The sequence below is a fragment of the Danio rerio genome, chromosome 4, assembly GCF_052040795.2.
Source record: "Danio rerio strain M-AB ecotype USA chromosome 4, GRCz13ab, whole genome shotgun sequence".
NCBI lineage: Eukaryota > Metazoa > Chordata > Actinopteri > Cypriniformes > Danionidae > Danio > Danio rerio.
In genome coordinates, this window is record NC_141024.2 from 9,409,742 (window position 1) to 9,433,909 (window position 24,168).

The 24,168-nt window shown below is 34.1% G+C and overlaps 1 protein-coding gene and 1 long non-coding RNA gene across 4 annotated transcripts in view; one reads left to right on the plus strand and one right to left on the minus strand.

Moving 5' to 3' along the window:
- The window catches only part of scube1 (signal peptide, CUB domain, EGF-like 1), a 100,929-nt gene that overhangs the window by 3,791 nt on the left and 72,970 nt on the right, over window positions 1-24,168 (minus strand). For all 3 annotated transcript variants that reach the window (XR_015942100.1, NM_001260500.2, NM_001328599.1), the window contains 10 exon segments: window positions 12,756-12,878; window positions 10,710-10,826; window positions 10,007-10,129; window positions 9,802-9,921; window positions 7,667-7,777; window positions 5,129-5,245; window positions 3,593-3,751; window positions 1,735-1,941; window positions 1,472-1,633; window positions 540-707 (listed from right to left, as the gene is read on the minus strand). Coding sequence is in view for 2 of the 3 variants with exons in the window: in NM_001260500.2 (NP_001247429.2) it covers window positions 540-707; window positions 1,472-1,633; window positions 1,735-1,941; window positions 3,593-3,751; window positions 5,129-5,245; window positions 7,667-7,777; window positions 9,802-9,921; window positions 10,007-10,129; window positions 10,710-10,826; window positions 12,756-12,878 (1,407 nt within the window). In the remaining variant the exon portion in view is untranslated.
- On the plus strand, window positions 4,234-9,485 carry LOC148679935 (uncharacterized). Its single transcript, XR_015942370.1, has 3 exons — window positions 4,234-6,259; window positions 6,371-7,924; window positions 7,993-9,485. It is a non-coding gene; the product is annotated as an uncharacterized LOC148679935 (long non-coding RNA).

Genomic DNA, 24,168 nt, shown 5'->3' on the forward strand with positions numbered 1-24,168 from the left:
TATATATATATATATATATATATATATTGCATATTGTATTTAATTAGGGCTGCACAATATATCGATAAAGTATTGTTATTGCGATAATAGTATATGTAATTTCTATATCACAGAGAAGTGCAAAAAATTTCATTCATTTTATGTGTCAAGCATTTGCGCGCTGCATGCATTGATTGTTTATCCAAATCTGATCAATCAGATGGGACCTTCTCTGTGTTCATCATCATCCTCTCCAGTAGGTGCTGTTTAGGTGAACCTAGAGCTGAAAATAAATAGTATTGCTGGGAGACACGAGAGGAAAATGACAACAGCCAATAAGAATCAGAATTTCTGCCGGGGTTTTCAGTCATTTGCAGTTTTTTAAAGGCTAGTTTTTATTTTAATAGCTCAGAAAATGTATATATTTAACCTGTTTATTTGTGTATGATCATTAAATAAATAAAAAATAATAATAAATTGCTGATAAAATTTTATTTATATCGCAGAACTATATATCACAATATTTATTTATTTTTTTATATATAGTGCAGCCAGAGTACCTTTGGCTTCACAGTCTCTAAATGATGTGCTGCCGGTGTGTTTAGTCATGAGTCCTCCGCCACAGGGAAAACAAAGCACACGGCCTGGCTCAGGCTGGAAGGTGCCCAGCTGACATGGTTGGCATGGGCGGAAACCATCAGAAGAGAACTGACCGGCTGGACACTGACCTAAAACCAGTGGGGAAAGAAATTACAAAAGTAAATTAGCAAACCTGCAATTATTTGATCAAAAACTTAGCAGTAATATATATATATATATATATATATATATATATATATATATATATATATATATATATATATATATATATATATATATATATTATATATATAACACCTTTTTTCTATTTAAATTTAATATTTGAAAATATATTATTACTATGATGGCAAAGTAAAATTGTTAACACCCATTACTCGTTTAAAATGTATTTAAAAAAATCTAAATATAAATTTGTGGGCAGGCACATTTAAAATAAAAGTCATATATAAAAATCAGAACCTTGTTATTCTAAGGTTACTATAAATTAGAGTTTTTTTTCGAACTCCACAAGGTGGCGCTAAATGCCAGGTCAGTGTTAGTACTGAAGTGTAGTTTTGTATGTAGTAATCTACATTTTATATATAGTATATATAAAGTATATATAGTTTATTTGTTCCATCAATATAGTGCAATTCTATTACAATTTGAAACATTTGCTCAAACAGTGATCAACAAATGCACATGTTCCTCAGTCTGTCATAAGAACTCTCTTATTTGCATGACAATGTAAGATTTTTAAACCGTATTGACCCTTAATTTCAGCACGTATTGATTAATTCAAAAAGGGTGTGGTCTTGCATTAATCATCTCCAATAATCAATAGATGTTTCATTAGCATCACAAAGCTATTCATCGACTGAGTGTCTGATAGCATGCATCCACACACACACACCTCCGCACTCAGAGACGTTTTTGGCTCCTGCGATGCCCTGTCCTTCAGTTCTGGGACAGGGCTCGCAGGACAGCTGGCCTTCCCTGTCTTGATAGGTTCCAAGAGGACACATGACGCACTGTTCCTGTTCTCCACTGTAAAACGTTCCCACAACGCAGCTGACTGGGAGACAAACAGAAATTCACCCAAAAAACATGATTTACAAAAGTGCTTTCAGAAAGAAAATAAAAGCATGATAAGTCCTTGTTTCCCAGAATGCTTACCGCACTTCCCATCGGTAAAGACCTGTCCTATACTGCAGGTTTCATCTCCTTCAGTCGTATGTCGTAAAGCATGCTGGGCAACTTCATATGCGGTGCCAGAAAACTGGATGTAGAACTGTTGCTTACTGATGGACTTTCTTAGTGTGCGCATGGCGTTCTGTAATCGCTGTTTGGTTTTCTCGCGAACGCAGTCCAAGTTGCATGATTCTTAAACATAAATAAAAGAAATGTTAGAACTTAACGCTGCAGGCAAGTCAGATTAAATAAAGCCTTGCACAATAGTGAATATAATATTTAATGTAATATCTTTTCCGACAACAGTGGGATTGTAATAATAACGCTAAAAAAAGAAATATATGAACTAGTTCTGGGCAAAGATCATATGCTGTAACAGCGAGGCCTGTAGCTTTCATCATAGGTACACCTCAACCATGAGAGACAAGATGTGGAAAAAAAATCCAGAAAATCACATTGTGTTTTAGTGAATCTATTAGTAAATACCTTGGTAAAATAAGTATTGGTCACCTAAAAACAAGCAAGATTTCTGCCTCTCACAAACCTTCATCATTGTCTTTAGGAGGCTTCTCTGTAATCCACTTGTTACCTGTATTAATGGTATCTGTTTGAACTCATTATCACTATAAGACACCTATCCACAACCTCAAACACTCAAAATCTAAACTCCATCATGGCCAAAGAGCTGTCAAAGAACACCAAAAACCAATTTGTAGACCTGCACCAGTCAGGGAATACTGAATCTGCAATAGGTAAGAAGCTTGGTGTAAAGAAATCAACTGTGAGAGCAATTATTAGAAAATGGAAGTCATACAAGACCACTGATAACCTCCTTTGATCTGAGGCTTCATTCAAGATCAGCAACACACTGCGCCACCAGGGACTCAAATCCCGCAGTGCCAGACATGTCCCCCTGCTTAAGCCAGTACATGTCAAGGCCCATCTGAAGTTTACTAGAAAGCATTTGAATGATCCAGAAGAGGATTGGGAGAATGGCGTAAGGTCAGATAAAAACCAAAATAGAACTTTCTGGTAAAAACTCAACTTGTTGTGTTTGGAGGACAAAGAATGTTGAGTTGCATCCAAAGAACACCATATCTAATTGAAGCATGGGGGTGGAAACCATACTTTGGGGCTATTTTTCTGCAAAAGGACCAGGAATGCTGATTCGTGTAAAGGGAAAAATGAATGGGGCCATGTGTCGTGAGATTTTGAGTGAAAACCTCCTTCCATCATTGAAGATGAAACATGGCTGGGTCTTTCAGCATAACGATGATCCCAAACATTCGTAAGAAGCATTTCAAGGTCCTGAAGTGGTCTAGCCAGTCTCCAGATCTTTACCCCCTTAAAAATCTTTGGAGGGAGTTGAAAGTCAGTGTTGCCCAAAACATCACTGCTCTAGAGGAGATCTACATAGAGGAATGAGATAAAATACCAGCAACAGTGTGGGAAAACCTTGGGAAGATTTACAGAAAATGTTTGTCCTCTGCCATTGCCAACAATGGGTACATAACAAAGTATTGAGATTAAATTTAGTTATTGAACAAATACTTATTTTTTCAAAAAAATTTGCAAATAATTTTTTTTAAAATCCTACAATGTGATTTTCTGGATTTTTTTCTGATTTCGTCTCTAATAGTTGAGGTGTACCTATGATGAAAATTACAGGCCACACCTGATGAAGACCATGTCGGTCGAAACGTTGTGTGAGACCTGATGAAGACCATGTTGGTCGAAACGTTGTGTAAGTGAAATTAAAGACTTTTGAGAGCTATGTAAAAACACCCAAATCCTACATTTGCAATGTAATAATAATTATTTAAACATATGCAGGCAATGTTACCTGAGGCTTCTTCTTCTTTCATTTCCATCTCAAACTCTGCTGTAATGTGCGAGACTTCCTTTGAGGGAGATTTCCGGCCCCTACGGCGCTTTTTGGAAGAGTCGCACTTCAGATTCACAAATGTTACCTGACAGTCGTCTGTGCAAGGGAACTGGCCAGCTGATGAAAGAAAAAGAAACATGCAATATGAAAAGTGAATCAGGGAAAGCAAAAGAGGAATAAGGAAGAACTGATGAGAAAGGAATTGGCACAGAAAAGGAAATAAAGGAACAAAGGCAAAAGATAAAGAAAAAGAGGAAAAAGAAAAAGAAAAAGGAAGAATGAAAAAAGACAAGAGAAATGAGAAACAGGAGAAGAAAATGAACAGTAGCTGAAACAGGAAAAGAAACAAGACTTATGAGAACAGAGAAGAAAAAGAAATGAAAACAACAACATGGAAAAGAAAAAACAAAAGTATGAAAAAAAACAACGAAAAGAGAACAGAAAAAGAAGATAGAAATGAATACAATTAAAGGAATGGGAAAAATTGCAGTAAGGAAAGCGAAACAAAATAAATGAGAAGAAAAGAAAACGAAGGAAATAAATCAGGAAATGAAAAAGGAACAAAACAAATGAAAAGAAGAGAAAACAGAAAATAAAAAGGATATAAATATATAAAAAACAGGAAACAGAAGATGCTCAATAGGAATAAAAACAGGAAACAAATAAAAAAGGGAAAATATAAAAGGAAGGAAATGGCACAGGAAATCAAATCAAATCACTTTTATTGTCACCTCATCAGCAGCACGTGTGCTATGATAAGTGAAAAGCTTAGGTGCTGGCTCCAAAGGAAATAAAAAGGAAATAAAAGTACAAATGCATAAATAAAGAAAAGAAGAGGAAAGAAAAAATGAACAGCAGCTGAAACAGGAAAAGTAAAGGAAGTAAGACGAAAGAGAAAAGAAAAGAGAAAGAAATGAGAAAACAACATGCAAAAGAAAAATAAAAGATTAAAAATAAACAAAAATAATGGGGAAAAGAGAACAGAAAAAAACGGCAGTGAAGGACGCGAAACAAAACAAGTCAGAAGTGGAAATAAGAAAATAATTCAGGAAATGAAAAGGCATAAGAAGCAAAACAAATTAAATGAACAGGAAGAGAAAATGAAAAGGACACAAATATAAAAAACAGAAAATGGAAGAAGGTCAACAAATGGAAACAAAAAAATAAAAATAAAGGAGGAGAGAACAAAATGCTAAACAAAGGCAAACAGAAATAGTGGAACTTCTTGAGAGGATTCACGCTGTAAAAAATGCAGGGTGACACAATTCTCCATGTCTCAAAACCAATCAATTAAGTTAACCTAATCGTTTTTTTTTTTTTTTTTTTTTTTTACAAATATATGTGGATTGAACATAAAACAATTAAGTTGTCCCCCAAAAAACTTGAGGATTGTGTAGTTTCAACTCATTTTAAATAAGTAGTTTGAACAAGAAGCACAATCTGTTTTGTTCATCTTTTAATTAATTTGGAAGCGTTTGCGATGTGATGTCTCACCCTGAAGGCCCTGCTTCCCCATGTCTCTGTGTTTCTCCTTGTTGCGGGGTCTCATGTGGCACTTGGCGTCTTTGATCTTAAAGCGGGCTTTCTGCTTCACAGGCTGTGCCAGCATCTCTGGTGGACAGAAAAATCAGCAAAAGTCTCACTTTAACTTTGGATAATAATCATGGAAAACAACAAAAATATGAGCCCTTTATAAAATCCAACATTCGAACACACTAAATCTGTCCTGTGGGCTGAGTGGCCCCCTTCCAAAGTATTAAAAAATGCGAGGATCTAGTTTTTAGTGCAACAAGTCCAAATTCAGTGCGAGAATGAAGACGGCGGGTCAGGAGTTGAAGTGAGAACACACACTGTGGTTGAGGACTTCAAGAACCATATTGAGCGTGTGGTGGTTTTGGATCGAGAAGGTTTGGTAGTGACCCTTTTAGCAATGTGTTTTTTTTTATTATTCTTATTATTTTGCAGAATGTGTGAATCAAGCGCGAACCGTCTGTTTACTCGTTCTCTTTGGGCCCCGTGTGGACAGGCCCTCAAGAGCGGCCGTGGTAGAATCTCGTCTGTGTATTTCAAATCTGTCAGCATGTAGATGTGCAGCCAGAACAGAGTCATTTACTCAGGTTCACAGCATTTCTATGTACGCCGTCCAAAACAAGAAGCGGCGTCTGTGTGTGTGCGTGTGTGTGTGTATGCGAGCATTTCGAAGCAGTCTGTCTGTCTTGCTCTGCTGTCCAAAACCTACACAATGAACCACATGGGGAATGTCGAATTCTGAGAGTGGGGAGAGTCGTGGGGATATTAGTGACCTCAGCAGGGTTGAATGATTGAAGCTGTCTGTGTATCTGAATGCATTGGGTGATTCAGAGTCTGTCATGTAATGTAATGGTGTGGAACACGTCACGCTGCATGACTCTTTTACTGTTGTCCTGTCTGATCTGATCTCTGCTGGACGGGCCACAACATAAAAAGGCGTAAAGGGATTGCAGAAAAAGGAAAAGACCAGTGAATGTCAAAGAGAACTGAGAAGAGGTGTAGACATGATGTAAGAAAAGAAAAGGAAGAGGGACAAGACTGAAATTACATAAAATATGAAAAGCAAAGTAAAGGAAAGGTAATGAAAGATGAAAGGTAAAGTAAAAGAAAGGAAAGTAAAAGGAATAATTAAAAGGAAAGGAAAGGAAAGGGAAATTAAATAAAATATGAAAAGGAAAGTAAAGGAAAGGTAATGAAAGATAAAAGGTAAAGTAAAAGAAAGGAAAGTAAAAGGAATAATTAAAAGGAAAGGAAAGGAAAGGGAAATTAAAGAAAATATGAAATTAACGTAAAAATGAAATTAACAGAAAATAAAATAAAAGATAAAAGGAAGGGAAGGGAAAGGAAAAATTAAAGTAAGTGAAAGGCGAAAAGGAAATGAAAGATGAAAAGGAGAGTAAAGAAAATGATAGGAACTGAGAAAAGAAAGGAAAGTAAAATGAAATAGAAAAGGAAATGAAATAAAAGATGGAAAAGAAAGTAAAATGAAAAGTAAATGTAAGTAAATGAAAGGAAAGGAGAGGAAAGGAAAGGAAAGTGATAAAGATGAAGTAAAAGAAATAGAATAAGACTGGAAAAACGCAAGTGAAAGTGAAGAAAAGAAAACAGAAAAAGAGAAAAAGAGAAAAAAATATATAAGAAAGAAAAATAGAAAATAAATCAGTTCAAAAAGAGGAAAAGAAAGGAAAAATCAAACAAGAAACTGAACGTAAAATGAAAGGGTATGGAAACAGAAAAAAATAATTTGGAAAAGAAACAAGAAAAAGAAAGAAAAAAAAGAAAAATGAAAAAGAAAACTAGGAAAAATACACCTAAGAGAGGAAAGAAAACAGAAAAAGGGAAATGAAAGAGAAAAAGAAAAAAGTTAAAGCAAAGCAAACAAAAACAATGATAAAACTGAACAAAAATAATGAGGGAAAAAATGAAAAGAGCAAAGAAAATAAATGTTTTGTAAATTTTGTAGTGAGTACTTGTTTTACTTCATTCATCGCAGCTTTCGTAATACATAGCAGACTACCATTTGTAGTGCACACTTGACTGTTAATAACCCTACATAGTAAGCATGTTTTACAGGAGAATATGCACCTCTAGTCTCACAGCATAAACATTAATGCAGTAAATGTATGCAGTTTTGGCGGCACGGTGGCTTACTGGTTAGCATTGTCACCTCACAGCAAGAAGGTTGCTGGTTTGAGTCCTAGCTGGGCCAGTTGGCATTTCTGTGCAAAGTTTCTGTGTTCGTGTAGGTTTCCTCCAGATATTTCGATTACCCCCACAGTCCAAATTCACAGCAAGTGAATTGATAAAATTTGCCATAGTGTATAAATGTGTGTGGGAATGTGAGAGTGTATGGGTGTTTCCCAATACTGTGTTTCGATTGAAAGGGCATCCGCTGCGCAAAACATGTGCCGGAATAGTTGGCGGTTCATTCCGTTGTGGCGACCCCTAATCAATAAGGGACTAAACCGAAGGAAAATGAATGAATGAATGTACCAGTTTTACCTGTGCAGGTTTGCAGGGAGCTGCTGCTGGAAGTTGTGATGTTTCTCTTCAGTGGAGCTTTACCTGGCTGGACAGGTACACCGCAGCTCAGTGTATAACTGTTTTCTGAGTCTAAATTACACAAGCACACACACACACACACACACACAAACACACACAAAAAACACATTTAAACAGATGTTCCAGGTGGTTCATGCACCTGAGTAATATTTTGTTGTGCTTGTGCATGATTGTGTGTGTGTGTGTGTGTGTGTGTGTGTGTGTGTGTGTGTGTGTGTGTGTGTGTGTGTGTGTGTGTGTGTGTGTGTGTGTGTGTGTGTGTATAGAAGGCTGGCTGTCAGGAAGATAGAGTACTGGGAAGTTGTCTAGAGAGTCATTGGCCTGACTTCGGCCTTGCCACAAATCGTCCAATGGCAGGCTGAGTATTTCTGTTGGCATGAGGCTCCAGACCCCGGGTGAACAGGATTAAAAGAGGTTTTATGCAGCTTTAGAGCTCACTGCGTGAACCCGGGAGACCATTAACACACAAGCACAGAGAATCCATAGCCATAAACACACACACACACACACAGAGATGCACATAAAAACAAACGATTATATACTAAGATTTGCAAACATCATATTTACAGATGAAAGTTTTTTATTCGCTTGATTTTTTCTGGTATATTCTTTCCGGATTGGTGCATACCTATTTTTGGAGTGCATGCTAGAATGTATAGTGCATGTTTTTAATGCTTCTGTCAATTCTGCATTGGTAAATTGCTTTCTTCAGTATTGTTTTACAGTTTATTTAGTTTATTTATCAGTGATTAAAAAAAATGTTCTCTGCAATTTTGAAGATAAATGATCAGAAATGTGGAATATTTTGCAGTACTTACTAGACTTTTTTGTGCATATCAATTTTAATATTGCATTGGGATGTTTCGCCATATGTTTCACCATATATCTTTTTGGACAATATATATTTTTTACATTTGTATTTATAAAAAATTATATTATCTGAAATTCTGAAAATATATTCGCATCACTTACAGTATTATATAAGTCATGATTATCTTGCTTTAACCATGAAACCTAGTATATTTTACAACCTTAGTGCTTTAAATAACCAAAAGTATTTTTGTTTTTGGAAGTGGAGAACAGACTGTTGTGCACAGTATTTAACTGTAGTTGGGGAAAATGTGGCCCTTTTGTAAGATCTGTGTGAATTTGTATATCAGGTATTTTTTAAAAGTTACTGCTGGGTGCTAATATGTTTAGACACATTCCTCCAAGCCAATGATCCTTGCAAAAAAAATTGTCAGAGAGAAGTTTTGGTCATGTAACACCTTAATACCTTTACCAAATCAGTTCCTCAGAGATGATATGAAATATCATTTCAACATTCCTTTCCCACATCAGTGTCAAAAATCACATTGAAGTGAATCATTTTGGGCGAAGCATGCAAAAAATGTTGCAAGTTATCAACCACTAGAGAGCAGCACAGGACAGCAACAGTTTCTGCCCACAGCCATGAAAGCAGGGCTAAACCTACATACACTCAACGGCCACTTTATTAGGTACACCTGTCCAACTGCTCGTTAACGTTCAGGCTGGTGGTGGTGGTGTGGGAGATCTGTTCTTGGCCCACTTTGTGCCCATTAGTAACTATTGAACATCATGTCACCGCCACAGCCTACCAGAGTATTGTTGCTGACCATCTCCATCACTTTATGACCACAGTGTACCCATCTTCTGATGGCTACTTCCAGCAGGATAACGCACCATGTCATAAAGCGCAAATCATCTTAGACTGGTTTCTTGAACATGACAATGAGTTCAAAGTACTCAAATGGCCTCCACAGTCACCACATCTCAATCCAATAGAGCACTTTGGGATGTACTGGAACGGGAGATTTGCTTCATGGATGTGCAACCTACAAATCTGCAGCAACTGCGTGATGCTATCATGTCAACATGGACCGAAGTCTGTGAGGAATATTTCCAGAACCTTGTTGAATCTTCTGTTCAACCTAACAACCTAACCTGTGTACCTAATAAAGGGTCCGGTGAGTGTAAATATTTGCCTTTAAACTGCAATTCATGGCATGCAATTTCTAAGCAACACTTACCTTCCTCAAAAATGAGGTACTAACCTGCTAGAAAGAGTGCGTTTGATGGACAGGAAAGTGAACACACCTCTCCTCCACCTGTCTTAGTGCAGCTGAGTTGAGCACGTGGTGGCGGTTTTCCATTCTGGAGGCATTTTACCGCCTCTGAGGGCCAAGTAAGGTATTGTTACTATTGAAACAGTAAACATTTTCGGGGTGTTTAGAGATTGGGGGTGAATAGAAGACTTACCAACACAGTCTTTCTTGTTCCAGTGGAGCTTTTGTCCAGGAGGACACACACACTCGTAACTGCCCGGTGTGTTCACACAGCCGTGTTCACAGCTTCCGTTATTGATGCTGCACTCGTCAATATCTGTCACGCACAGATGTCAGTTCATTCATTAAAATGTGTATGTTCATGTTTTTTGAAAGTGTGCGAACTAGGCATGGGTCGGTATATGATTCTGGCAGCATGATAATCTTGGATGAAAATATCACGGTATTGTAATTCCTGCTCTAAAATGTTCTATTTAATTATCTATTTAATTACTACTCCCCCCCCCCCCCCCCCATTTAATATAGTAATATTTTAATATTTTTCAATATAAAGTCCATCTTTGGATATTTCTCTTTTCTTTGCATATAAAGTAAGCCATTGCACTGTGTTCAGGTCTATTTTATGCTTAGATGTTGGTGTATTGGTGATTTGTTTTACAGATGTTTCCTGAATCATGGGCTGACCAGTAGATTTTGATGTGGATGGTCTTTTGCTGCTGGAGATACTGTTGCCCTAAAAAACTAGACAAAATAATTGTAATAAAAAAACATGTAAAAACATATTATATACACCATAGGAAAATTTTAGCAGTTTTAAAACCATGACTTTTCCAAATCGTGGTAAACCTTGAAACCGGTCATCGTCCCATGCCTAGTGGGAATCATTGAAAACTCACCGCCGCAGTGTGTGAAGCCATAGAGACTGTAGCCTTTGTGGCAAACACACTCGAAGCTACCAGGGTAGTTGATGCAGACGTGATCACACGTCCTCTCAAAGGAGCACTCGTCAATATCTGCAGAGGGCAAATACACAGCTTGTCAATACGACGTCTAAAAACATGCCAACAACATGTCAAATATGGAGATCTATTTGATGTCAAAACCATGACGTCCATTTGACATCCACACATTGATGCCCTTTTGATCACCAAAGTAACAACACAACATGTATAATAATATAAGTAAAGCTTTAGTAATCTGAATGCTTCAAAATGATCAAATTAGAGTGGATTTTGTATTTCTACAATGCATGTCAACTATCTTGGTGTCAAAAGGACATCAAATTGACATCTGACATTGGCGTCAAAAATTGATTACAGTCTTGTAATCCGACTTTGATGTGTTTTTGATAGATGTCAATTTGAAGGTAATCAATTGACATCAAATCAATGTCAAAATCCATTTGTGTGTATATATATATATATATATATATATATATATATATATATATATATATATATATATATGTATATATATATACACACACACACACACACACACACACACAGTTGAAGTCAGAATTATTAGCCCCCCTTTGAATTTTTTTACTTTTTAAAATATTTTCTAAACGATGTTTAACAGAGCAATGAAATTTTAACAGTATGTCTGATAATATTTTTTCTTTTGGAGAAAGTCTTAATTGTTTTATTTTGGCTAGAATAAAAGCAGTATTTAATTTTTTTAAAAGCCACTTTAAGGACAAAATTATTACCCCATTAAGCTATAAATTTTTTTGATAGTCTACAGAACAAACCATCGTTAAACAATAACTTGCCTAATCACCCTATACCTGATTAACCTAGTTAAGCCTTATAAAATGTCACTTTAAGCTGTAAAGAAGTGTCTTGAAAAATATCTAGATGAATTAAAGATAAATTGAATTGAATAAAGAGTGTCAAAGATACAAAAATGGGATAAAGGCACAAAAAGTGGCATAAAACCCTAGTCTTTAAAAGCTGTATAATGAATGAATTAATGAATCAATTAATTGGCTATTCAAACCTAAAATCATTTTTTCACAGAAACGATAAATGCTGATGAATACTGTTATATATTTCCAACATATTTGTATTTCTTTTTAATATTATCTAATCATGTTTTATATGATTAAGTAATCATAGACTAATTGTATTCATTAATTTATAATGTATATAATTATTTTATCAAACTATATTACTGCTTTCTAAAATATCAACCTCTACCAAATGGTTGATATGTCGCTTGATGGTAAAATTACTGGAATTAATACTATGAAAAATCTGAAAATACGAAGTGGAAGACCAATTTATTTGAGAACATAATCAAAATAAAACATTTTTGAATACTGAATCATCTTTATTTTTTGAAGTGTGCCATAAAATATATCACATTCTCATTTAACATGTTTTTTTTTGTTGTTGTTTTTTACAATAAAACCAAAACCAAGTGTAGAAGTGCAACAGGATTATGATTGTTGGATTTTTTTTTTTGTTGCCAACAATGCTGTGTGTGTGAGCTTTTATTTAAAACAGTCATTCTTTAAATGACTTTTATTTAAAACAATCAAAATATGGTCAACCATTTGGTGGAGCAGACAGTTAGACAGGGTTAGTCTTTTATAAGAGCAGCCTAAACATTTTTCTAAACATCACATTTTGTTTTTCACAGAACAACAACAAAAACTAGCCCCAAAAGGGGTTTTCACAGAGAAATGCAATCAAAGACCAAATTTATGTTCCCTAAAGAACCATATTCATGAGCTTTTCATTAACCTAAACAACGTTTTTCCATTATAAAATGGAAAGCTTCCATAACGGTTAAGAGTTCTTCATGAAACCCTTGATGCCAATAAAGAACCTTTAATTGTATACAAATCAATTCAAATTAAACCATAAAGTGCCATACTAAAAACTCATGTAATGTACATCAAAATGCAGTGGTGTGCAGTGTGAATGGTGGCTTACCTTGACAGGTGCGCTCATTGGTCAGAAGTTTGTGTCCTTTCTGACAGCTGCACTCAAAACTGCCCACAGTATTACGACAGAAATGATCGCAACCCCCATTATTCTCCAAACATTCGTCAATATCTGCAGAGAACAGGAAGACGATGATGAGAATTGTGAAAATACGCTCATACGTGGGTGTAAAACTAGTACAGCCATAACAGCTTTTTGGATAAACAGTTTTCCTAAACAGACAGGCACATACACAGTTCCACAACATCATCTTAAATATATCAGCCAACCCTGGCATGCTGTCCACAAACCCAATAAAAGCTAATCCCGTCAACAAATGTGTAGGAAACTGTGTGTGTGTGTGTGGAGTTTGGGGTTTCCTCTGCAGTTATTTCAGGAGCTGTATAGCAAACACACACTTTGCACTAATATTAACTGTTGGACAGAAAGTTTCCACTAGCTCAAGACCACAGGTACACATGATAGCTGAACACTGGGGCAGCGCCGTTACACAAGATGGGAAACATACAGTAGTACATTTTAGTTCATCCAATTCACCTATAGCGCATGTCTTTGGACTGTGGGACACTCCACACTGAAATGCCAACTAACCCAGCCATTACACAAACACTAGTTGTAAGAGCTATTTTAAGTAATGAATAATAAATGTTCTAAAATAACATCTTTTCTTTCTTTCTGATTAAAGACAAAACGCATTAATAGCAATATAATCTGATCCTTTAATCACTGAATAAATCATGAAATCTACTCTGAGAGATCTTGACAGCATCAGCCAGATAAAAGCAAGCGTGAGCCTGTGCTGTGAGGTCATTCAGTCTTCATGACCCAGAGGAAGTGCTTTATCATCTCTGACAGTTTATTTCCTGTCTACCTGTCAGATATGTGGTAGGTTCAGGCCAATACAGTACATGCATGCTGCTATAAATCATTTGAATCTCTGCATTGCATTGGTGACTGTTTTTTTTTAGCAAGCTAAATTTCATTTTAAAGGGGACCTATTGTGCAAAAATTATGTTTATAAGGGGTTTAAACACAGTTGTGTGGCAACAGTCTGTGAATACAGCCAACTTATAATGGTAAAAATGTATTGATTTTATTTTTAATAATTACACTTGATAAAAACAAGCACTTTGATTGACATTCTCTCTTTGTACGTGTCATCAGAGGGGGAAAGCTCCTCCCATTAGTGAAAATCTCTCCCTCATTAGCAAAGGAGGTTAGTCTTGTTTTTGAATCTGCCACTATGCAGACACACTGGCATTTTTAGCTCCGCCCTCTTTTGAAAATTTCATTTTTATCTCAGTTGAATTTGAAGCGACAGTCACCAAAATGGCACGATTAGGATCAAAGCCTAAACGGGGTAGTTTCAAATAGTTATAAAACATTATTTGTGTAGTATTTTGAGCTGAAACTTCACATACACACTTATTTTGCATCTTAGGCATAATAGGTCCCCTTTAATATTGATTTTCTAAGTATTTATTTTATTTTTACATTGTGATTTATTAAATCTACTCATTAAAGTTAAAATGATAATGATATTAAGAAAACCCTATTCACTTATTATTTTACTAATAGTCTAGTTAATTGGGTACGTTACATAAGGAATTTCAGAAATTCAACTAATTGTAAAAAACTTCGAGAGAGGAAAAATATGTAAAACAGTGCTTATTTAAGCCCTTACTGTATATCAATGCCATAAAATATACACATAATTTACTAATAATATTATTATTAGGGTGACATGGTGGCTCAGTGGTTAGCACTGTCACCTCACAGCAAAAAGTTGCTGGTTCGAGTCCCGGCTGGGAAAAAACTAAATTGGCTGTAGAGTATTTGTGTGTATGGATGTTTCCCAGTACTGGGTTGCAGCTGGAAGGGCATCCGCTGGGTAAAATATATGCTTTATAAGCTGGTGGTTCATTCCACTTTGGCGAATCCTGATGAATAAAGGGAATAAGCCGAAGGAAAATGAATGATTATTATCATTATTATTATTATTATTATTATTATTATTATTATTATTATTATTATTATTATTATTATTATTATTATTATTATTATTAATATTATGTTAATTTGCATTGAAGTGCCACAAAAATAAATATACAGAATATTTTCCAATTATTTAGGCTTAGTCCCTTTATTAATCTGGGCTCGAACCAGCGACCTTCTCACTGTGCGGCAATTGTGCTACCCACTGTGCCACCGTGCTGCCCCAAATCAAATCATAGAATCTAATAAAGCTGTTTTAAAGTCATTTACAATTTCCAATGATCTAAATTGCAGCTTCATAACTGATTTAACATCACGCCGATAGCACAAGTTATTGCACAAATGACCTAATGGAACGTTTAACAGTGATTGAGCGCTCAACACTTCCCTAAAACACACACACTCACACACACACACTTTATTCGAGCGGCTCCTTAGCGCAGGCAGGGGGCTAATGATATTCCACATAATGGAGTTTAATGGGACTAAATAAGCTTTGAGTTTAAGCAAACACTGGACATTTTTCACATCTGTAAATGATAATCAACTGCAGGGGTGAAGACTGCGGGATCCATCCTGCGTCCTTTCTGACAACACAGCCGTCCCAAATCGTCCTCCTAAAACAAGTGCTTTCGCTAACTTGATCTGATCGGGAAAAAGAAAAGGGCCTGCGTAAATCCCCGCGAGCTCCGAACGCAGGGACGTGTGTAGCCTCACCAAATATTTAGAGAAAAAAAGCAATTAAAATTAATGCATTTGTGGAAACGTGAACCTCTACAAATACGTTTTTTTCAGCTAAAGCGATCGTATTCAGGCTGCTCACCTCAGGCTAGCTAATCTCTGAGAAATGCGCCGTTGAGCGCGCCAGTGTATTTTTTGGAGATTTAAATGGCCTGTTTTATTTGCTTTGTTCATAAAGGGATTTTGCCATGTAATAACAGGCGCTGCTTGTCCAGAGCCGCCAGGAAAAACCAGCGTGATTTCAGCCCCCCGACACTAAAACTCTTCGGGGTCCGCCGGGGCCGATGTCATCCGAGGTGATGCCGCCTGGCTGGTATTGAGCGGATTACCATAGTAATACGAATGGATCCTCTGTGCCCTGATCTAATGGAGAAAACAGGCCTGCTGAATGATAGTCTGTTCACACACTGTAAAAACATGCTGGTTCCACACAATCAGTTTGTGTTGAGACAACATGACGGAATTAAGTTTTTACAAATTTAAGTAAAGTGAACATAAAACAATTAAGTTGTCCCCCCCAGAAAAACTTAAGAATTGTGTTGTTTCAGCTCATTTTAAATAAGTAGTTTGTACAAACAGCAAATATATGTATATTTTAAATGCATACAGGGAAGCCAATTAATCTTTCATGTTTTGGTAATTAAATCTATAGCATTTTAATTGCAGGTGCATCACGGTGGCGCTGTGGGTAGCACGATCACTTTGCAGCAAAAAGGTCACTGGTTCAAGCCCCTGCTTTGTCAGTTGGCATTTCTGTGTGGAGTTAGCAAGTTCTCATGTGTTGGTGTGGGTTTCCTCCGGGTGCTCTGGTGTACCCCACAGTCCACAGTAAGGTAAATTGGCCATAGTGTGTGAGTGTGAATGTAAGAGTTTTCCAGTACTGGGTTGCAGCTGGAAGGGCATCCGCTGCGTAAAGAATATACTGAATAAGTTGGTAGTTCATTCCGCTGTGGTGACCCCTGATGAATAAAGGGACTAAGCCAAACAGAATATGAATGAATGATTGAATGTACATATCAATGGGCTATACTGCATGCACACAGACTTAATTTTCAGCCAGGCAGCACAAGGGCTTCCGGTAAACTGTCTTTCCATTACAAAATTGTCCCGTTTAAGATCTAATTTCTTTAAAAATCAGTAATCTTCACTGCCTGCTAGATATACGATATGAAGTGGGTCTCAGATCAGACAAGAAGCACTGCTTTAAATTCCATTTCCCATTTATTTAAAACATGCCCGTTTATTTAACTCCAGTATTTTCAACGGAATTTTGGATTGTTGCTACTGGAAGCGCTAATGGTTATAGCGGTCTTTCATCTTGTTTTTCGCTTGAACAACTAAATGAATGCTTAACTCTATTTGACTGTACGTAATTATACTACCACATCAATGCTGTTAAAGCAACCTTGTGAAATTAAAAATAGTCACATTAAGCTTTCATTGGAAGTTTATCATTGGCTTTAAAACTGTAGCTGTGCATAGAGAGCATTGTGCTTGCCTGGAAACTTTAGAACACTTTAGTGCACTCAAAAACAAAGGCTGGATAATTTCACCCCTAGTTGGGTAAATATGGGCATATTTTATATTTGGTCCTTTAAATTAAATTTCGAAATTAAATCAACATGTTGAGTTTTGTCCATATTTTGGTCAAAAAGTGTAACCAGCATTTCTTTGAGAGGATATAAATATAAACCATATATAAAATATTTCAAATTCTAATTTCTGATTATCTAATTATGACAGTTTTTAAAATATATTTATTTACTTGCAAACACCATGCTTATAATAAGACTAATAATATTATGCAAATAATTTCTTATTATAATTTATAATTCATCAATATTATCATTATTATTATTATAACAACAATAATGACTTATTTGTATATTATTATTATTATTATTATTATTATTATTATTATTATTATTATTATTATTGTAAGCATATATAAGTTTTATATAAGCTATATATTTTGTAATCTAGTTAATTTGACTTAAGCTAACGAAAACTCTTCAGGGTTCGTCGGGGCCGATACGGTCAATATGGACATAATTTATATTTGGTCCCTTAAATTAAAATTAAATCAACATGTTGGGTTTTGTCCATATTTTGGTTAAAATGACTTACCAGCATTTTTTTTTTGAGTATATATATATATATATATATATATATATATATATATATATATATATATATATATATATATATATATATATATATATATATATATATATATATATATATATATATATATATATATATATATATATATATATATATATATATATATAAATTAATATAAAATTAAAATAAAAAAGTTGTTATTATTATTTAAAATGCATTATTATTATTATTATTATTATTATTATTATTATTATTATTATTATTATAAGCATATAAAGTTTTATCTAAATCTTATATTTTATAATTTAGTTAATTTGACATAAAGCTAACTATCCTGAATATTTAAATAATATTTTATGTAAAAACACTTTGAAAAATTAAGTGATTAAAATGCTAGCAGATTTGAAAAGAAAAAATCCAAATCTTATTTTCATAAGATAATAATATGATCTTAAATAAATAAAAACGAATCTTATTTTATTGTATTCTGCTTATGATAATAATAATAAAAATAATAATAATAATATATTTCTTTATTGTTTTATTATTATTATTAGTGTTACTTTTATTTAAAACTGTAATTGCCTTTTTAGTGCCTCGAAGAAAACCAATTATATTTAATATTTAAATTACTATTAGCATTATTATTTATTATTATTTACTAACATGCATTCTGCTTATTCTGAAAATGTTGCGATCAGCCATAACCATGACTAATGCAAAAATCTGAAACCATTTCAGTCCCAAACACGCAAATATGCAGGCCAGCGGAGACGTGCCTCGAGTACCATCACCCGGACCGAGAAAACACTCACACACGCACACAAGACAAACTATTCCTTCCCATAATTCATTTCCCCCGATGACACTGTACACACACACCTTCTAATCAAACATCTGGAAACTGTTCGCAGGCGTTTCAATCACTCTCCCTATCCTCCCTCGCTCACTATCTAGCATCTGTCAGCGTAAGGCTCTGCTGTCTGTCATCGTCCATGAAGGGCCTTTTATCAAATTCAGCCATTTAAACATGCCCTAAATAGTTTATATTGAAGTGATTATGTTAGAGAGGCAAGAAGAGGCAGATCCACACGAGACCACTGAGCGAGAAATAAAGGAAAGATTATGCCGGAAAAATAACACACATATGCTTTTATTATAGTAATAGTTAAAATAGTTAAAATTAAAATGATATAAAAACGAACGGATAGTTGTCACCATATTTTCACAGCTGATTGGTTACACTTTGAACTGCAAATTGTTTTGTATAATGCCTCAAATGATTTGTTTAAATATGCAGATGAGGATTAATTATGTGCTAATTTGCTTACATTTATTGCACATTATTATGAAGATGGAGTCAGAATACCAAGCACAGCAGAATGAACCACCGATTTGATTTAATTTAATTTAATTTAATTTTATTATTTTATTTTTTAAAAATATTTTTATTTTATTATTTTATTTATTTATTTATTTATTTATTTATTTTTATTATATTATATTTTATTTTTATATTATTTTAATTTTAGAACTTTATTTTTATTTTTTTACTTTATTTAATTTTTATTTTGTTTTATGTTATTTTTTATTTTATTTTTTATATTTGTATTATTTAAATTTTATTATTTAAATTTTTTATTTTTTTTATTACATTTTATTTTTTATATTTTTATTTGATTAAACTTCATTTGTATTTTATTATATTTAATTTATTTTTATCTTATTTCATTTTTATTAAACTTTTAGAATTTTATTTTATTTCATTTTTATGTTATGCTTTTTATTTCATTAAAATTTTTATTTATTGATGTATTTTATAGTTTTTATTTTACTTTTTTATTTATTTTATTTGATTTGATTTCTATTTAATTTTTATTATATTTAATTTTTATTTTATTATTTAATATTATCATTTAAATTTTTATTTATTTATCATTTTTACAGAAAAGATTTTGTGGGAATCTCATCGTTCCATAATTCAGCAAATAATTAACGACCAAAAAAACATTTAATTTATTTATAATAAATAATAATTTATAATAATTAAATTGTAATCAGCCAAATTATAAACAAACCCCTCTCTAAAAAAACTTCAGAATACAGTTATAAAGTTTGGTGTGTGTAAATCCTAAATTAGTGCAAGAAAAAAATTGCATTTTAAAAAAAAGCCTTGAAAAACATGCATTATAATTAAAATAAAGCAAAGATGACAGTGAAAAAATAAGCAAAGGTCACTAGTACAGTTTAACACATATCCGCACGTACTAATTATAGCAGCATGATCTCTGTGTGATGCTCTTTTTTGTTTAGTCTGTGGTTAACGTTGGTATAAGAGCGGAGTCGCCTGAGTTATTGCATAAATGGCATTTGTGTCTTCTCTGTTCTGTGTAACATTTACATTCAGATTACATACAAGAGCCTCTTATTATTGTGCTTTCATCAGGTTCTGCCTGTACAGATTGTATAACCCACTTACCATAAGATAAATAGACTGGTAAATGTGTACTATTTAGTCATTTGTTCAGTAGTTTAATTATAGAGTGAAAATCATTACATTAAAATAAATAAATAAAATATTAAATAAAAAATTTGATAAATGAAAACTACATAATATAATATAATATAATATAATATAATATAAAATAATATAATATAATATAATATAATAAATGTAAATCATTTTAATAAGATTATAGTAACATTAATGTAAATTAATGTGCATTTTAAATAATAAGTTAATTCATTTCACAAAACATCAAATTTTAAACTGTTTTTTTTTTTACATATTTAAACATTCAAATTTGTAATTATCATTTTTTTTATTTATATATTAAAATTAATATAAAATAACACACATGTCCTTATTACTTAAAAAAAGTAATAATTCATATTTTAAATATCTAAGTTATTTTAAAACGTGTCTTAAGTGGGCTCAGTATAACTGCTAATGGTCACTGCTAACACAAAAGGGGCGTGTCCATCCTTAAGCCAATCACATTTAAGTCAGAGGCATCAGACCATCATACGTTATATAAATGATCAAAGGATGCGGCATATAAACACAGCTTACACACACTTGCTACCTAATGAAACGGAGGCGTCTAGCGTGTCAGATCTAACGTTCACAGCTAGAGTCTAATGTAACATCCTTTATCTGGATGCTCAGCATTGTTTTTGCACCCTTGCTCTTATTTACCAAAGAGCTTGATTACATGCTATTTTTACAGAGTTCACTAACAGGCAGTAATAAGCGGCCACTGGCACAGCACACCTGTGATAATTGACTCAAAAGTATGTGTGCTAGTGCATGAGTGTGTGTGTGATAAATGGTGTGTCAGTATACAGATCTAAGGCCCTTGTTCTGGATTTATGAAGGCAGACCCTCAGGCGGGCCTAATTATTAGGGCGGGTCACAGCCAAAACCAGACCAACATCCATCTTACACTTACACAAAACACCTCACGCTAGCATAATACCCCCCACCCCGCCCCCAATAAATACCGGGACAATTAAAATCACCAAAAAGTGCAACTTTGGTATATCGCACCAGATATGACAATGATAAAGTTGTGAAGAATTCATCAAATGATCAATTAGCTGATGTCGATTAGATTTAAAACCATTAATAGGCTGTCGTGCTCCAATAATATGATAAAGCTATGTTTTTCTGATGATTAATAATGATTTTGCTGGCCTTCGGTGGTGTCCTAGTCTGATTTTAAAGAGGTTTTGACCATTTAGGGCTGCACAATATGTAATTTAAGCATCGATATCATGATGTGATCATTAGCAACAGTCACATGGCATGTATGCAATGTTGAGTCTGGATCATAACTCATTTTGCAAGTGTTTTTTGAGGCCTGTGACTATGTGAGGGTGACTATGTGAGGCCTATGAAATTGCACTGTTTTGAACTTTGACAAATGAATAACGATACATTTTATTGATTGTTTATAAAAATGAAGACTATGTGTTATTATTTTACATTTGATTTTTCAATAACTGTGTTTCTGAATACAGTTTGAAGCCTGAGAAAGCAATAAAATGCTGTTTATTCATTTTGTATCTTTTTCTTTATTGAACTTATCGACCCTTGCAGATTGTTTATTATATTTTATGCACTCCTTCTACACAGAATAATCCCAATCGATCTATTCATTCATTCATTTTTTTACAGCTTAGTCTCTTTATTAATCTGGGGTCGCCACAGCGGAATCAACCGCCAACTATCGATCTAAAATTATAAATTCTTTTCAAATGATTATTCAACTCATCTAGTGAAAGTGTTCATATTGCAATATATATTGCAGAATAAAAAGATATCCCAATATTAGATTGTTTCAGTATCATGCAGCCCAACGCTGTAAAAAATCCGGTATTTTAAATAACGGTATTTTTTTTTATTTTAAATAAAAAAAAGTTAAATAACGGCCGTTAAATCACAGACATTTACTGTAAAATAACAGACTTTAAATTACAGAAATTTCCTAAAATTTATATTTCCAGTAAATTTCTGTAATTTACCTTCTGTTATTTTACTGTAAATGTCTGTAATTTACGACCGTTATTTTACGTTTTTTTTTTTTTGTAAAGTAATCGATTTTTTTTTTACAGTGTAGCTACAGCCAAACCACTATCTTAAATCAGATTTATACTATGTAATCCAGTTCGACCAGTGTTAATTTACAGGATGTGTTATGACAGTATTTGTCTATGTAATTAGATAGTGTACTTTATTAATGGTTGCAGGTTTCCAACATACTTTAATATACTTTATTTGTGTTCAACAGCAGAAAGAAATAGGTTTTGAGGAATTTCTGGGTGAGTAAATGATGATAGAATAGTCATTTTTCATACCTTATCATTTACTCTCCCTCATGTGGTTTTAAATCTTCATGAGTGTTTTCTTATGTTAAACACAAAAGAAGATGTTTTGAAGAATGCTGGTTGCTGGCATCCATTTCCATCCATCTAATGCACTACCTGCATTTTTTTCAATATCCCCTATCTTCTTTTGTATTCAACAGAAGAAAGAAATTCTAATAGTTTTTGATAAAGTGAAGGCTGAGTAAATGATGACAGAATTTTAATTTTTGAGTGAACTATCTCTTTAGGATGGTCCAGTCAAATCAACAAAACCAGCTAAAACCCAGCTTGTCCAGGATAGGATACTATTTCAAACTGGGTTAACATTCATCATAGGCCGAATAAGAATAATAACAACTCTCCTTAATAAGAGTTGTTTGGCGAAAATTGTGAACATACACTCTCAGAAATAAAGATACACGAGCTGTCACTGGGGTTAGGGTTACCCAACCTTTACAAAAGTTGCAAATTTGTACCTAAATGGGCCAAATTAATACCTTTAAGGTACATATTAGTATCTTAAAAGTACAAAAGTGTTCCTCTTAAAATTTATGGTACTAATATATACATTTGACGTACAAATATGGACCCTTTGAAATGTGTACCTTTTAAAAAAGTACAGTACCACCCCAGTGACAGCTCATGTACCTTTATTTCTGAGAGTGTAGGAGGAAAAATAACAGGGATAAAACAGATAACTATGGCTCAGTTATACCATACAGGCAAGCTTTGAGTAAAGCTCAGAGTATTCTGTCAGATGATTCCCATCCTATGCCCCATGAGTTTTATTTTCTCCCTTCTGGTATTCAGTATAGAACTCCTATTTGTAAAATAAATAGGTTTAAAACTTTCATTTATCCCCTCAGCTGTAAAGTTTTTAAATTTAGGGTAGATTTGTTTTGAACAATGTGTTTTTGTGTATTATGTGTGACGTGCTTGTATGCTGCAACTAAATTGCCTTCGGGAAATTGATGAAGTCTAACTAGAATAAGTAAAGGAGGTGCTCAAGGAGCACTTTCGACAAGAAACTACAGTATTTGTACTGAAGTAAAAAATCATTGTCTCATCTTTCATTAGGTGCAGTATGCTGTGTTCAAATATTCATCCAATTCAAATACACACTTTCACCAACAAATCATTGCTTGCGATGCAAACTAAAACCTCTTACTTAATTAAACGAAAAATAACCAAACACTTTAACATGTCCGCCCAAACTTCCTATTTCAACAAGAAGTACGTTGATGCAACAGAAAGGAAAGGTCTTTAAAGGTCTTGTAACCTCAGGATGGCGCTCTGCGTGCGTGTTTATATGTGTGTGTGGTTTTGTATGACAACCTCACTAATCAAACAGCGGTTGGTTTGCGGAGGCGTCTCGCTGCACGGGCGCAGACGGGGCTGTCCTACACATGTACGTGCCACATTCTCTTATTCTTCTAAAAGTCACCACACCTCATCATCCAGCTAACCGAATAGGAAAAAAGCTGGCACTTTTATGAGCCATGCTACTGAACTGATCCACAAGTGGCCATTCATGGCAAACCTGATTTCACCAAGTGCAACATGCTCCAGGATCTATGTTGATCTTGGAACCGTATTCCAATCGACCAATCGAATTAAGGGATAGGTGTATAGTTTATGTTAAGATTTGCGGGATATGTGCTTTTACATCAAT